The sequence below is a fragment of the Chlorocebus sabaeus genome, chromosome 9, assembly GCF_047675955.1.
Source record: "Chlorocebus sabaeus isolate Y175 chromosome 9, mChlSab1.0.hap1, whole genome shotgun sequence".
In the NCBI taxonomy this organism is placed as follows: domain Eukaryota; kingdom Metazoa; phylum Chordata; class Mammalia; order Primates; family Cercopithecidae; genus Chlorocebus; species Chlorocebus sabaeus.
This window is the reverse complement of record NC_132912.1, coordinates 69,089,304-69,105,391: the sequence shown is the minus strand read 5'-3', so window position 1 is coordinate 69,105,391 and position 16,088 is coordinate 69,089,304. Positions and strand designations below refer to the sequence as shown.

Genomic DNA, 16,088 nt, shown 5'->3' with positions numbered 1-16,088 from the left:
TTCAGGACACTGAGAGAGCTTTGGCATTTTTCGCACTGAGGAATTTTTATTTTGGTTTGTGAAACCCAAGCAGGGAGGGGCCTGCAGGCACTCCTCCTCCTCGCCCACCCCTCACCATCTCTGCATGTCCTCTGTTCTCTGCAGGAGGAGCCATGGGCGGGACGGTCAGCGCCGTGGCCTCCCTGGTGGACTTGGCTGCATCCAGTGATGTGAGGGACAGCGCCCTGGCCTTCTTCCTGACAGCCACCATCTTCCTCGTGCTCTGCATGGGACTCTACCTGCTGCTGTCCAGGCTAGAGTATGCCAGGTGAAGTTGCCACTCACTGTCCGCGCCTCCTGCCTGTGTGTCCAGTGATGGCCATGCTTCTTTTTCTCAGCAAATTCTATGCTGGCTTCTTGTCTCGGTGCTATGATTCAAAGCAGTTGCTCAACACATTGGCTTGGCTGGTGGACGTGAGAAGCTGGCTCTGTGCTGCACCAAGCAATTGGAGCCTCACGTTTAATCATGGTGAACAGTAGTTCCCATTGGTGAAACACAGCCCCTTATTCCAGCGCCGTGTTCCTGCTAGCTTGATGTGTTCTACCTCATTCAATGCTCACGCCTCTATCCAGGCACCGTGGAGCACACCTGTAATCCCAGCACTTTGGGAGGCCAAGGCAATAGATTGCCTGAGCCCAGGAGTTCAAGATCCATTCTGGGCAACACAGTGAGACCCTGTCTCTACAAAAAATAAAAACTTGGCTAGGCATAGCAGCATGTGCCTCTAGTCCCAGCTACTCAGGAGGCTGAAGTGGGAGGATCGCTCGAGCCCAGGAGTTAGAGGCTGCAGTGAGCTGATTGCACTACTGCAATTCCAGCCTGGGTGACAGCAAGACCATGTCTCTCTAAAAAACAAACAAAAAACAAAAAACAAACCCACACTCCTCTGTTCCTCTTAGAGCACAGTACTATTATTGTTTATTATTATTCCCATGCACAGATTAGAAAACCAGGGTTCAGAGAGATTAAATTGCTGTTGTTTTAGAAGAGACAGGGTCTCACTCTGCGGGCCAAGCTGGAGTGCAGTGATGCAATCATGGCCTGCTGCAGCCTTGACCTCCTGGGCTCAAGCTATCCTTCCACCTCAGCCTCCCAAATAGCTGGGACTCCAGGTGTACCACCACACCCAGCTATTTTCTTAAAAGTTGTTGTAGGCTGGACGCGGTGGCTCACGCCTGTAATCCCAACACTTTGGGAGGCCGAGGCGGGCCAGATCACAAGGTTAGGAGATCGAGACCATCCTGGCTAACACGGTGAAACCCCATCTCTACTAAAAATACAAAAGATTAGCCAGGCATGGTGGTGGGCGCCTGTAGTCCCAGCTACTCGGGAGGCTGAGGCAGGAGAATGGCGTGAACCTGGGAGGCGGAGCTTGCAGTGAGCCGAGATCATGTCACTGCACTCCAGCTTGGGTGACAGAGCAAGATTCCATCTCAAAAAAATAAATAAAAAAACAAAGAGAAAGAAAAACAAAAAGCAGTTTTTGTAGAGACAGAGTCTTTTTTTTTTTTTTTTTTGAGATGGAGTCTTGCTCTGTCACCCAGGCTGGAGTGCAGTGGCCCGATCTCAGCTCACTGCAAGCTCCGCCTCCCGGGTTCAGGTCATTCTCCTGCCTCAGCCTCCCGAGTAGCTGGGACTACAGGCGCCCGCCACCTCACCCGGCTAGTTTTTTGTATTTTTTAGTAGAGACGGGGTTTCACCTTGTTAGCCAGGATGGTCTCGATCTCCTGACCTCGTGATCCGCCCGTCTCGGCCTCCCAAAGTGCTGGGATTACAGGCTTGAGCCACCGCGCCCGGCCGAGACAGAGTCTTACTATGTTGCCCAGGCTGGTCTTGAACTCCTATGCTCAAGTGATCCTCCTGCCTCAGCCTCCCAAAGTGCTAGGATTACAGGCATGAGCCACAGTGCCCGGCATAAAGAGGTTAAATTACTTGCCTGAATCTCAGAGCCAGTAGGTAGTAGAGCCAGGCAGGATTTTAAGATGACTCCAAACCTGTGCTTGGACAACTTGCTGCCTTATGGGGCTTCTTTCCACCTCTAGGACCTGTTTTCTCACCTCGAGTCTTACTCTTGCTTTCTCTCTCCAGTTCCTCCTTTTGCTTTCTTGCTTCCTGCTGCTTTTTACAAAAACAACCCTTGTCTTTCTCTCATGTTTTATTGTTTTCAAAGCATTTTCCTCTCCACTATTATTTGATATAGGAAAGGCAGGAGTTATCCCCATTTAACGGGTAAGGAAACTAAGACCAAGAGAAGGCTAAGTGGTGTGCCAGGTGCGTGAGCCAGCAGAGCTGGGGAGAGATCTGCCCCTGATGTGGCTCTGTTCCACAGGAAGCTATTTTTTGCAGTGGCACAAAGCTAAGCAGTTTACGTGTATATTTTTGTTTATGATTTATGACAATCTGTGCATTTGTGATTGTATTTTCTCACTTGAGAGCTGGGGAAACTGAGGCTTAGGAGAGTTCACAAGCATGCCCCAGCTCACTCATCTGGTGAGTCACAGGCAGGACCGGAGCTGTTTCCGGAGTAGCCTCTCCCCACCGGCTCATGCTATATCCCTGGCTCGCGACTGCAAGGGCCTTTTCTCATCATTCGTTCTCCCTGTCCTCATGAGAGTCACCTCGTTAACCCCTAGAACCCCCAGCCTTTCAGCAGAACATCGATTCCCCCTGGACTGGGAGTGAGCCACTTTCCTCAGCTGTAGGATTCTTCACTGCTTCAGCAGTCCTCAGGGTTCAGGAGGGTAGGAGGAGGCTGATCTGCTTGAGCTATGCAGTATCCCAGGCACCTACAGACGCCTGGGCTGCCCAGCTCTCCCCGCCCCTTCAGGGCTGTCATCAGAAATTGCCTAGCTGTGGCTCCAGGCTGACATCCCCGAGTTTCCTGCTGCCTGGCTGGCTGTCCATCCCCCAGCATCCTGTACACTGCCTGGCACCTCAGCGTTGTGCCTTAAATGATTCTGCAGCCACTGAATGAACAGAGGAACAGGAGGGCCGCCCCACTCCTTGTGCTGTTTCCTCATGTCCTATTTCTGGTGCTTTGGGTGGTCTGTTTCCAGCAGGGTAGTCAACCTTCCTTGCTTGCCTAGAGCCAGAGGAGCTCCCAAGACAAGGGACTGTAAGTATTAAAACCAGGACAGTTTCAGGCAAACCAGGATGGTTGGTCACCCTAGTTCCTAGTCTCATTTGGGCAGGCCAGAGTCCCTTACAGCTGAGCGTGTGAGACAGAGAACACCCAGGACCATGCTATCCTGTAGACTTTTCTATTTCTTTTTCTTTTTCTTTTTTTGAGACAGAGTCTCACTCTTTCACCCAGGTTGGAGTGCAGTGACGCAATCACAGCTCACTGCAGCCTTGATCTCCAGGGCTCAAGCAAACCTCAAGTTAGCCTCCCGAGTGTTTGGGACAACAGGCATGGGCCACCACGCCCAGCTAATTTTTGTATTTTTTGTAGAGACAGAGTTTCACCACGTTGGCCAGGCTGGTCTCAAACCCCTGACCTCAAGTGATCCGCCTGCCTCAGCCTCCCAAAGCGCTGGGATTTATTATAGGCACGAGCCACTGTGCCTGGACAGAAGCTTCTGTTTCTTTGCTGATTAAAACTAGGGTCAGAATTTGTGGGCTCATAGACACTTCTCTAAGGATGGGGCTCATGGAGAGAGCTGTGCTTCCGGGTCTGCTTGAACTAAATCTTCCTGAAAAGGCAAGCTCGCCCGTCCTACATTTGGGAGGGTGAGGTGACGCAGGAAAATTTGGAAGAACTTAGAGGAAGAGCTGCGACCAGAGGAACTTGGGGAATTTCCTGAGAGCAGACTTAAGGCAAGGACCTGACAACGCTGAATAGAGGGGAAGTAAGAATATTCCTTTGCCTAGATAGCGATTGTGAAACCAGACAGGGCTCTTGGCTAAAGCACCCCATTCACTGCCACTCAAGAGCGATTCTGGGGAGGGGCCCTCCCACACACCCACTTACCCACTACCCACATGCGAGTTATCTGCAGGTCCTTAGGGTAGGAGGACTGACTGGGGCTTCAAAACTTGACTGTATGAAACCTCCATTTTACAGAGGAGGAAGCAGACCCAGAAAGGGGTGTGCCTGGCCCAAGATCACACAGGGAAGCAGAGACAAGGCTGAAAGCAGAACCAAGTTACTGCTTACACACACACCCCTACACCAGTTCCCTCTGTTTGAGCTGCATTAATACAGTCAGCCTGTATCTTCTGGTTTTCAGATACCTGGGGCCCAGAGAGGTTGAGTGGCCCAGGCAGGGTCACATAGTAAGGGAAAGTGATCTAAGCTTTCTCACTGGTCAGAGTAGCAGAAGTTGGAGAGATTGATGACATTCAGTGTTGAAGATATGGAAGACACTTCTATAGGCTACTTCTCAGTTCTTTCAACAGTTATGTGTTGAAGGGCTGCTCTGTGCCTGAAGATTTAGCTAGAAACAGTCAAATGCGGTCCTTGCTCCAGGAACCTGCCTCCTTCTCCTTCTCCTTCTCCTTCTCCTTCTCCTCCTTCTCCTTCTTCTTCTTCTTCTTCTCCTCCTCCTCCTTCTTCTTCCTTCTTCTTCCTTCTTCTTCCTCCTCTTCTTCTTTCTTCTTCTTTCTTCTTCTTTCTTCTTCTTCTTCTTCTTCTTTTCTTCTTCTTCCTCTTCCTCTTCTTCCTCTTCTTTTCTTCTTCTTCTTCTTCTTCCTCTTCTTCTTCTTCCTCCTCCTCCTTCTCCTTCTTCTTCCTCTTCTTCTTCCTCTTCCTCTTCTTCCTCTTCTTTTCTTCTTCTTCTTCTTCTTCCTCTTCTTCTTCTTCTTCCTCCTCCTCCTTCTCCTTCTTCTTCCTCTTCTTCTTTTCTTCTTCTTCTTCCTCTTCCTCTTCTTCTTCCTCTTCTTCCTCTTCCTCCTCTTCTTCCTCTTCCTCTTCCTCCTCTTCCTCTTCCTCTTCTTCCTCTTCCTCTTCCTCTTCTTCCTCTTCCTCTTCTTCCTCTTCCTCTTCCTCTTCTTCCTCTTCCTCCTCTTCCTCTTCCTCTTCCTCTTCTTCCTCTTCCTCCTCTTCCTCTTCCTCTTCCTCTTCTTCCTCTTCCTCCTCTTCCTCTTCCTCTTCCTCTTCTTCCTCTTCCTCCTCTTCCTCTTCCTCTTCCTCTTCTTCTTCTTCTTCTTCTTTCTTCTTTCTTCTTTCTTCTTTTTGAGATGGAATCTTACTCTGTCACCCAGGCTGGAGTGCAGTGGCATGATCTTGGCTCACTGCAATGTCCACCTCCCGGGTTTAGGCAATTCTCCTGCCTCAGCCTCCTGAGTAGCTGGGACTACAGTTGCACACCACACCACCATGCCTGGCTAATCTTTGTATTTTTAGTAGAGATGGGGTTTCACCATTGGGTCAGGCTGGTCTTGAACTCCTAACCTCAGGTGACCCGCCCACCTCAGCCTCCCAAAGTGTTGGGATTACAGACGTGACAAGAAACTATCTTCTACCGAAGGAGACACATGATAAACAAGTAAGCCAATGCAGTTGCTATAGATTGTGGTCAGATCTTTTGAAGGAACTAAACAGGTGCTCTGGTAGAGATGAACAGTGCAAGTTACTTCAGTTAGGGTGGGTAAATGGTGCTGAGCAGAGTTAAACTGGTAATACCTATTAGGAGAGCAGTTTATCAGTAGCTATCAAAATGTTAAAGGTGTAAACCTTTTAATCCAGCAATTTCCTCTTCTAGAAGTCTGCCATACCAAAATACTAGTATACATGTGCAAGGATTTATGTGTAGGGATATTCATTGCAACACTGTCTGTAGTAATGAAAAGTTGAGGCAACCTAAGTGTCCATCAGTAGGGGAGCAGTTAAATTGTACATCCATTGGGTGAACCATCATAGAGTAACATAAGGGAGACATAGGCCATGTGTTCCTGTGTAGAAGGATGGCCACGCGATACTGTTCTTCATGCAATTTTATGTATTCATTTATGTTTCACAGTTATGCAGGATTTAGGCAGTTAGCATAAGGCACTTGTGTATATTATTTACATATATTGTATTTAGGCATTACACTGTTGTAGAAAGTTTTACAATATATATGGCTTGACCCCACTCTTGCTTAAGAAATGTAACTGTGTGAGTGTTGTTTGTATGTGCATGGAATAGTATGTACCAGATTGGTTTTTCTGTTGTTTTGTTTTGTTGAGACAGGGTCTCACTCTGTCACTCTGTTATCCAGGCTGGAGTGTGGTAATGTGATCATAGCTCACTATATTGAACAACTGGGCTCAAACAATCCTCCTGCCTCAGCCTCCCCGGTAGCTGGGACTACGGGCACATACCACCACCCCTGGCTAATTTTATTTTTAAATTATTATTATTATCATCATTTTTGTAGAGACAGGGTTTCACTTTGTTGTACAGGCTGATGTTGAACTCCTGGGCTCAAGCAATCCTTCTGCCTCTGTCTCCCAAAGTATTGGGATTATAAGCATGAGCCATCAGGCCTGGCCTAGAATGTTAACGGCCAGTACCACTAAGGAGTAAAATCAGAAGTGGGAAGAAGTCAGAGTCCTCTTTCTATTAATACTATACCATTTATTTTTTGTATTATTTGGGTTTGTTGTATCAAGCATGTATTCATTTTATCATTTTAGAAATTTGCATTTTTAATACTATTTTACCTCTATTCTCCTAAAACATAACAAAAACAGGTGAGCCAGGACAGGGGCCCAGACTCACCATGCGGTGGTCAGTCCTGGTTTCCTCTGTCCCTGCTCGTGGCATGGTCACCACACTGGCAGGCAGGCCAGGCACAGTGCAGGTCTTCCTCTGACCACCTCGCGACAGCATCCATCATCTCAGGGAATGCTGGGGCTGTAGGCATATGGGGCTTGGGCTTTCCATGCTGGGCTGGAAGGTTCTGTTCTGAGTGCCCACCCCTGGCTATGCTGACTCAGATCCCAAACAACCTGCTTGACGGTGGCCCTGTCTCCTCCCCGCAGGTACTACATGAGGCCTGTTCTTGTGGCCCGTGTGTTTTCTGGTGAAGAGGAACTTCCTCAGGACTCCCCCAGTGTCCCTTTGGTGGCCTCCAGATTCAGTGATTCCTACACGCCCCCTCTCCGCCCCATCCTGAAGAAGACGGCCAGCCTGGGCTTCTGTGTCACCTATGTCTTCTTCATCACCAGCCTCATCTACCCCGCCGTCTGCACCAACATCGAGTCCCTTAACAAGGACTCAGGCTCACTGTGGACCACCAAGTTCTTCATCCCCCTCACTACCTTCCTCCTGTACAACTTTGCTGACCTGTGTGGCCGGCAGCTCACCGCCTGGATCCAGGTGCCAGGGCCCAACAGCAAGGCGCTGCCAGGGTTCGTGCTCCTCCGGACCTGCCTCATCCCCCTCTTTGTGCTCTGTAACTACCAGCCCCGCATCCACTTGAAGACCGTGGTCTTTCAGTCCGATGTGTACCCTGCACTCCTCAGCTCCCTGCTGGGGCTCAGCAACGGCTACCTCAGCACCCTAGCCCTCCTCTATGGGCCTAAGATTGTGCCCAGAGAGCTGGCCGAGGCCACGGGGGTGGTGATGTCCTTTTATCTGTGCTTGGGCTTAACGCTGGGCTCAGCCTGCTCCACCCTCCTGGTGCACCTCATCTAGGAGGGAGGACACAAGGACATTGGTGCTTCAGAGCCTTGGAAGATGAGGAGAGAGTGCAAGAAGGCTGGGGGCCATGGAGGAGAGGCCTAGAGTTTCGCTTGGGACAGACAGCAGAGCACACTCCAGGCTCATCCCTCCCAAGATGCCAGTGAGCCACATCCATGCCCATTCCGTGTGAGGCAGATATTCCAGGCACGTTAACAGAACACTCTGAGACAGCTGAAGAAGAAATAGTACAAAGCAGGGGTACTCCCTTCACTGCCGATGGTTAACATTCCACCTTCTTTCTAGCCCTTCAAAGGTGCTGCCAGTGTTCGCCCTAGAGTTGTTACAAAGCCAGTGCCAAAACCCAGCCATGGGCTCTTTGCATCCTCCCAGCTGTGCTCATTCCAACTGACAGTGAGATGCAAGCAAATGCTCAGCCCTCCTTACCCTGAAGGGGTCTCCCTGGAATGGAATTCTCCCTGGCATGGTCAGTCCTCAGGCTGACCAAGACTCAGACCCCTGTGTTCTGTGGGTGAACAACTGCCCACCAACCAGACTGGAAAACCCAGAAAGACGGGCCTTCCACGAATGCTTCATTCCAGAGGGACCAGAGGGCCTCCCTGTGCAAGGGATCAAGTGTGTCTGGCCTGGGTTTTCAAAGAGGGATCCTCATGGCCTGGTGGTCTATGGCCTGGGTCAAGATGAGGGTCTTTTAGTGTTCCTATTTACAACATGTCAAAGCCATTGGTTCAAGGGCATAATAAATACTTGAGTATTCTATGTAAGCCTCATTGATGTCTCTGTTAGTCAGAGTCTTAACAAGCAATGGCATACTCAGATTAGGCAATTTGAGGATTTTTAAAAATTGTATTATTCTTATTATTGAGACAAGATATCACTCTGTCACCCAGGCTGGAGTGCAGTAGCTCAATCATAGCTCACTGCAGCCTTGAACTCCTGGGCTCAAGTGATCTTCCAGCCTCAGCCTCCTGAGTAGCTGGGACTACAGGTGCACACCACCATGGCTGGCTAATTTCTGTATTTTTAAAATTTTTCATAGAGATAGGGTATTACTATGTTGCCCAACCTGGTCTTGAATTCCTGAGCTCCAGCGATCCTCCCACCTCAGCTTCCCAAAGTGCTGGGATTACAGGTGTGAGCCACTGTGCCAGCCTAATTTGAGGATTTTCTCTTTTCTTTCTTTTTTTTTTTTCTTTTTTTTTTTGAGATGAAGTCTTGCTCTGTTGCCCAGGCTGGAGTGCAGTGGCGCAATGTTGGCTCACTGCAACCTTGAGGATATTTTAAGAGCAGGTGTAGGAACCCCAGGGGGTTGTGCATTCTATCTAAAAACTAGTAATAGGGAGGCCATTCCAGCTCAAGCCTGATGTGGTGGGTGGGAGGGAGTCCTTCTAGAACCTAGGGAGTGACTTTGTCTGGGGATGGGTTGGGACACATCCAGCCTGCTGTAACCCTGCAGGAGGGAGCTGAAGGAATAAATTCCCTCCATTCTTCCTCTGATTTCCATGTCCCTGTGCACTAAAGCCCAGCCAGCCGCAGGTGGAGAGGGTGGAGAGAGGCCTAGAGAGAAACAGAGAGGTGTCTGGCCCCGGGTCTTATGCATTGCAGGACCAGCGAGCACCTTGGCTTTCACAGGTTTATTTTTTGTGAACATCCCTGGAGGTCTGAAGCTTTGATCAGCAGAATTAGGTGTTGCTTTGTTCTGGTTTGTTGCGGATAGTTGTGTATATTGAAGCTGTTGTTTCAAAAGACAACCCCCAGGTTCCATTGCTCTATCTGGGGAGGCTGTGGCCCCTCATGTTGGCGATCTCCTGACATGAAGAGTAATTTATATTTTTTTCAGGTGTCTAGAAGGCTCCCAAAAGGCTGTTCCTTAGAAAACAGCATGGCTCGGGAATCAGAGAGAGAAAGGAACCAGATCAGACCAGGAGCTCTCTCTCAAGAGTCCTGCAGAAAGAACAGAACTTGCCCCCAAGATGTGGCAACCCCTAAAGCTGTGAATCAGCCCTCTGCTTCTCTGCAGAAGCGCACTGGCTCAGTGGTGCCCTGCAGAGGCTGATGAAACTGAGAAGCAGTCAGTAATCCAGCCAGTGGCAGCAGTTCATGTTCCCTGCTGTCTCAGCCTAGTACACATTCCCTCTCCTTGGCCAGAGAATTAAAGAGGACACCTTGAAAGGGTTTCTGAACTCGATACCTACCAAAAAGAAAAAATTCTCCCCTCCCTTTGCAGGAGCCTGAAATCTCCCCCTTGGTTTTTTCATTGACTTTAATGCTGTGGATGATTTGGGGTGTTGGTCTAGCTGGTGACTCATCTGAATCATAAGTGTTTTAGAAATAAGAAGCATGGGCCGAGCACAGTGGTTCATGCCTGTAATCCCAGCACTTTGGGAGGCCAAGGCAGGCAGACAATCTGAGGTCAGGAGTTCGAGACCAGTCTGACCAACATGTCAAAATCCCATCTCTACTGAAAATACAAAAATTAGCTGGGCACGATGGCTCACGCCTGTAATCCCAGCACTTTGGGAGGCTGAGGCAGGCGTACCACCTGAGGTCAGGAGTTCGAGACCAGCCTGACCAACATGTTGAAATCCTGTCTCTACTGAAAATACAAAAATTAGCTGGATGTGGTGGCGGGCGCCTGTAATCCCAACTACTCGGGAGGCTGAGTCAGGAGAATCACTTGAACCTGGGAGGCAGATGTTGCAGTGAGCTGAGACCATGCCATTGCACTCCAGCCTGGGCAAAAAGAGCAAAACTCCATCTCAAAAAAGAAAAAAGAAAAAGAAAAAGAAAAAGAAATGGGCACCATGCCTGCCTTAAAGTAAACCAGCAGTCTCTGAGCTCAGAGATGGGGACCACCTTGGAGCGATCACCTTGCAGCTATTGGGGAAGGAGTAGTGGTGGTCTCTCATGCTCTGTTGTAGGGGAATGGCTTTCAAAGAAGTGGAGGAGGCATCTCCATTAGAGAGATGATTTGCAGTTAGTGTGGAGCACAGGGGGAGTTGGGGGGCCGGCCGTGGTGATGGTAGGGCATGGAGATGATAGACTAAGTTGCATCCACTTTGCCAGGGGAGGAGAGGTCACTCTGTTGGGAGGGGCCGGCGGCTTGGCTGTTGGGGATCATCCAGGCTTTCGCTCAGTTTGCTTGGTTACTCACCTTAGTGGGCACTTCACAGAGGGTCATTCCCTCCCAGGGAGGGAGGAAGGAAAATGAAAATCCATCTTCAGGCAGAAGGATGGTTGGGGAGTTCAATAACCCTTCACTGTGAGAAGTAGCTCATGGGCTTCGGCTGCTCTGGATCTCAAGTCTCATGTGAACCCAGCAGGCTTGTGAACCAGCTAGTATGTTTGGAGGTGTGAACAAAACTCACCAAAGAGGAGGGGAGTTTTCAATGAGGGAGGTAGAGGGGGTGCCTTGAGAGGCTGTCGTTGTCTAAGAGTTCTCTGATTTAATTCCAAATGGCAGTTTTCAGGGCACCATACAGATGTTCATTTTCCTCCCTCTTAATTTTTAATTTTTTGGTTTCTTTGAGACAAGGTCTCAGTCTGTCACCCAGGCTGGAGTGCAATGGCATGATCACAGCTCACTGCAGCTTCCACCTCCTGGGCTCAAGCGATCGTCACATCTCAGCCTCCCTATGAGCTAGGACCACAGGTGCATGCCACCACACCTAGCTAATTATTTTTTAAATTTTTTATAGAGGCAGAGCCTCAGCGTGTTGCCTAGGCTGGTCTCTAACCATGCAAGCAAACACTGTGTTTGTGTTCTAGTGTTCTCTGAAAGGTAGAACTTGAGAGTGATGAAATCAGATGTTTAGCTGAGGACATTTCTACGCAATGTATTGAAAGTGTGGCTTGGCTCCTCCTGACTGCTTATAATAAAATGTGAGAAGGTGGGAGGACTCAACAATTTTCCCGCCTCGGCCTCCCAAAGTGCTGGGATTACAGGCATGAGCCACCATGCCCGACCATTTTTCTCCATTATTCAGTTAACAAAGCCGCATGAGTGGACTCTTCAACCAGTAGGCAACAGGGATTTCTGAGAACATGCTTATTCCTACATATGCAGGAGCTGGGGGGAACTTCAACCAGGGGCACTATTATGAGCAAAGACCCCTCATTCAGCTGCCTTCCACTCCATGCTCCAGGGAGAAGACTTCGGCCTCCTTGTTAGCTCGGAGGTGATGTGGGCGCTTAACTTTTGAGCCAATGTCACGCTTTTATAGAGAACTCCACGTAGAAGAGGGGGAAAAGCCTGTTGGCATATTTATAGTATATTCCAGCTGAATGTGAACTGAGAGCCCACGCATGTCTCCACTTGGTGGGCTTTCTGAGTGGGAGTACCTCGTGCCTATTCTACCATCATCACCTCCTTGGTGGCAGCATTGTCAGTGACAGTATGCCTCTGGGCCTGAGTCATTGTTGCTCTTCACTCACTCGCTGAGGCTGCCTGGTTCCTGGTCCAGCGTTGATTCCAGCAGGATCCTAGAAAGAATTTCTGCCCCACCATCAGGTAGAAGCTAGGACTAGTCATGTAGCCATAGAGCTGGCTACTGGGAAAGGAGTAGTGGGGGGTCTCTCATGCTCTGTCGCAGGGGAATAGCTTTCAAAGAAGTGGAGGCATCTGTTAGATGATTTGTAGGTAGTGTGGAGCACAAGCGGGGAGGTGGGTGGTGATGGTAGGGCCTGGAGATGACAGATTAAGTTGCACACACTTCACCAGCCCCTGCTGCTGAGGTGACCCCTGCATGGCTCGCTGCTGATAAACTTGTCTTGGAACAGGAGGGTTGTGGGACATGAGACACAGCTTTAGAGGTCAGGAAGTCTTGCTCCCAGCCCCACAAGGCACCATCTGTGTGAGTCAACGTTCGTGAGTCTCATTTCCTCATCTGTAAAATAGGGATAATAGTAAGTCCCAGAGCTGTGACCATCTGCTGTGCCACTGAGCCAGCCTTTCACCCCAGTCACACCCACTCCCCAGCCCACATACGCAAGAGCTGCACCAGGGGTCACAGCCTTTGCAGCAGGCAACTCAGGGCACAGTGCACACCCCCTACTGCCACCAGGTTTCTGCCACTCAGGAAGTCCAGGGCAGCCTCAGCCTGAGATGGCGAACTCAACTTCAGTCTTCCCTGGGCTTGACCTTGAAGGAGAGTGACAAAGATAGCCATGCTCTCTGCCCCTACAAGGTTCCAGCCAACTGACCCATTGGCACTGTGCTCCCTGCTAAGAACAGTTCCAGCGCTTGACTGGAAGTTAGTTAGAAGAGCTCCAGGGCCACAACACAGGGCCAAGGAATTGACAGTCACAGGATTCAGACACGCAGACTGAAGTTGGAATGCTGTTTCTGCCACCTCCTAGCTGGGTCACTTTAGCCACATCCTGCTGGTGCGCTTTTCTGATGTCTAAAATAAGCCAGCCAGGCATGGTGGCTCACACCTACAATCCCAGCACTTTGGGAGGTTGAGGCGGGAGAATCACTTGAGGCCAGGAGTTCAAGACGAGCCTGGACAACATAGTAAGACCCTGTCACTACAAAAAAAAAAAAAAAAATACAAAAATTAGCCAGGCCTAGTGGTGCATGCCTATAGTCCCAGCTACTCAAGAAGCTGAGGCAGGAGAATTGCTTGAGCCCAGGAGGTGGAGGTTACAGTGAGCTAGAATTGTACCACTACACCCCCTCCTGGGCAACAGAGTGAGACTGTGTCTCTAAAAAAATAAAAAATAAAATGAGAAGCCTCTCAGGGCTGTAGAAAGATTAAATAAGCCCTAATATCATATGCAAAGTACCTGGCATATGATAGATCCTCAACAAACTTGGTTTTCTTCCAGGTTTTGCTGCTGCCTGGACAACTTGTTACAATGCCAGCTGCCTCCCTGTGGCAGGCTGTACCCTGTACCCAGTGCTCAATGGACTTGCCAGGCCCCTTGTCTGGCCCCCAGGCCTAGAACCTGACACTTGTTTGATGCTCAGGCCCCCCACCTGGATCTGCCTACCCAGGCATGCCCGACCTGGGGGCAGGATACACTGGGTAGAAAGCTGGAAATCTAAGACCCCAGACCACTCACTTTCTCCTTTGGACAGGCTGCTGCACTGTTTTTTCTATGCCTCAGCTGGAAAATTGGGTACCCCAGTGCCCATTCTATCACTATCGTGAATGCACAGCCATGAACAAAGATGCCCTTTAGAAACCGGTGTAGTTCCAATGGGGTTACAAGAGCCTGGGCTCTGGAGTCGTTCTGCCTAGGTTTGAGTCCTTATTAGTTCCTGGCTGTATGACTGAAGGTAAGTCCAATCCCCACCTCCGTTTTCTCATCTGAACACTAGGGGCGATTGTAGTACTGCTCTCATACCCGGTTATGATGATACACTAGCAATGCACATAAAACATTTGGAATGGAGCCTGGTGCTACAGATGAATGTTTGTGTCCCCCTCAAATTCACATGTTCCAATCCTAACCCCCAACCTGATGGTATTAGGAGGTTGCATGTTTGGGAGGTGATTAGATCATGAGAGTAGAACCCTCATGAATGTGATTAGTAACCTTATAAAAGAGACTCAGCAGAGCTCCGTCACACCTGTGCCATGTGAGAACACAGTGAGAAGATGGCCCTCTGTGAACCAGGAAGCAGACCCTCACCACATACCAAATCTGCTACAACCTTGATCTGGGACCTCCCAGCCTCTAAAACTGTGAGGAATAAATTTCTGTTGTATATGAGCCACCCAGTCTATGATATTTTTGTTATAGCAGCATGAACAGACTAAGACAAGTGTGAAGGAGCTTGACTGAACTGTGTTTGTGTTCTAGTGTTTTGTGGCAGGTAGAACTTGAGAGTGATGAAACAAGATGCTTAGCTGAGGACATTTCTATGCAATGTATTGAAAGTGTGGCTTGGCTCCTCCTAATAACATGTGAGAAAAGAGAAATGACTTAAACATGGAATGGTGAAGCAAAAAGGAAGCAGAACTTAAAGCCTTGGAAAATCCTCAGCCTATTCATATTGTAAAAAATGAGAACACTACAGTTGTAGTCAAATGACTGTTTGCTAAGGAGATCAGAGTGTATCAACAATCCGACCTGGACTCTGCAATCCACTGCTGGCCATGAGCTTGGGAGCAGGCCCTGCTTCTGCAGCAGGATGAGTGTGGTCTACATCAAAGTAAAGGGAGGTGCAGATCATTAAGCAGCTACTATGGTCAGGCTGTGCCTATGTACAGTATCCCTGCCAGGTGGGGTGGGTCATCCCCATTTTACAGATGAGGAAACTGAGACTCAGAAAGATAAAGTCAGTAAGAGACCATGTTAGAATTCAGACCAGAGTTAGGAGGCTCCAAAGCCTGTCTTTCCTCTTCACCCTGCTGCCTTAAAAGATTGAGAAGGGCAATTCCAGTTTAAATGGTTTGTGGATCTGAGGACACCCAGAGCACATGCTGGGTAGACAGGGTAAGGAGGGGGAGAAGCAGAATCAGGACGAACTTGTCTGGTATGAGGGACAGGGGCCACCCAGCCTGCCCTCAGTCCTTCTGTGGTGGCACTGATGGGTCACTGGTCATCAATACCCAAGGCTGCATTTATTATAGGCACTTGAAACATAAGGTTCATGAAGGCAAGAGCAAGATTTACAGCGCATGTGATACAGGCAGAGAGGTTCACCATCTGGATCTCATGTACCACATGCCTCAAGCCTGTCCTCTCCAACATGCCAAGGAACTGTGGGTGGGTCCACCTTCCCAGACACGGAGAAGAGTAAAGTATGAAGTCCTAGGATAACCATGCCTTCTGTTCCCAACTTAAAACATATGCCTAGAGCTGGTGGGGCCCTGAGGCCACTAAGTCCAACCTCTACCATACTTGGGCTACTGTAAACCAGCTGGCACCAGGCCTACACTGACCAACAGTTTCTAACAGATTAAGTCCCAGAGGCCCAAGGAGATTGAGCATCCTCAGTGCTGTTCTTCTTATTTATTTATTTATTTATTATATACATTTTAAGAGATGGAGTCTTACTATGTTGCTGAGGTTGGAGTGCAGTGGCTGTTCAGTGGTGCAATCACAGCTCACTGCAACCTCCAACTCCTAGTCTCAAGTGATCCTCCCACCTCAGCTTCCCAAGTAGCTGGGACTACAGGCATGTGACACGGTGCCTAGCTTTTCAAAAAAATGAAATGTAACTATATTTTCCAAAACAAAATATTGGTGAGAAAAGTGCCATTGTTTTACATTTTTTAATGTAATTTTGTATTGATAACATAATAGACGTACATATTTTCAGGGTACATACGATAATATACTGATATCATTTGTAAAGATCAAATCAGTGCAATTGGGATAGTCATCGCCTTAAATATTTGTCTTTTCTTTATACTAGAAACATTTAAATTATTTTATTATTTATTTTTTAATTTTTGATAGAGACAG

General features: G+C 48.8%; 1 protein-coding gene across 3 annotated transcripts in view; it reads left to right on the top strand.

The window, feature by feature from the left end:
- The window catches only part of SLC29A3 (solute carrier family 29 member 3), a 51,482-nt gene extending 43,056 nt beyond the window's left edge, over window positions 1-8,426 (top strand). For 2 of the 3 annotated variants that reach the window (XM_007963139.3, XM_007963138.3), the window contains 2 exons: window positions 145-307; window positions 7,007-8,426. In XM_007963139.3, the coding sequence (XP_007961330.1) occupies window positions 145-307; window positions 7,007-7,661 (818 nt within the window). In that variant the 3' untranslated portion in view covers window positions 7,662-8,426. The remainder of the gene's footprint in view (window positions 1-144; window positions 308-7,006) is intronic. The other variant, XM_073019070.1, reaches the window with a different exon arrangement.
- Window positions 8,427-16,088: the final 7,662 nt, after the last annotated feature.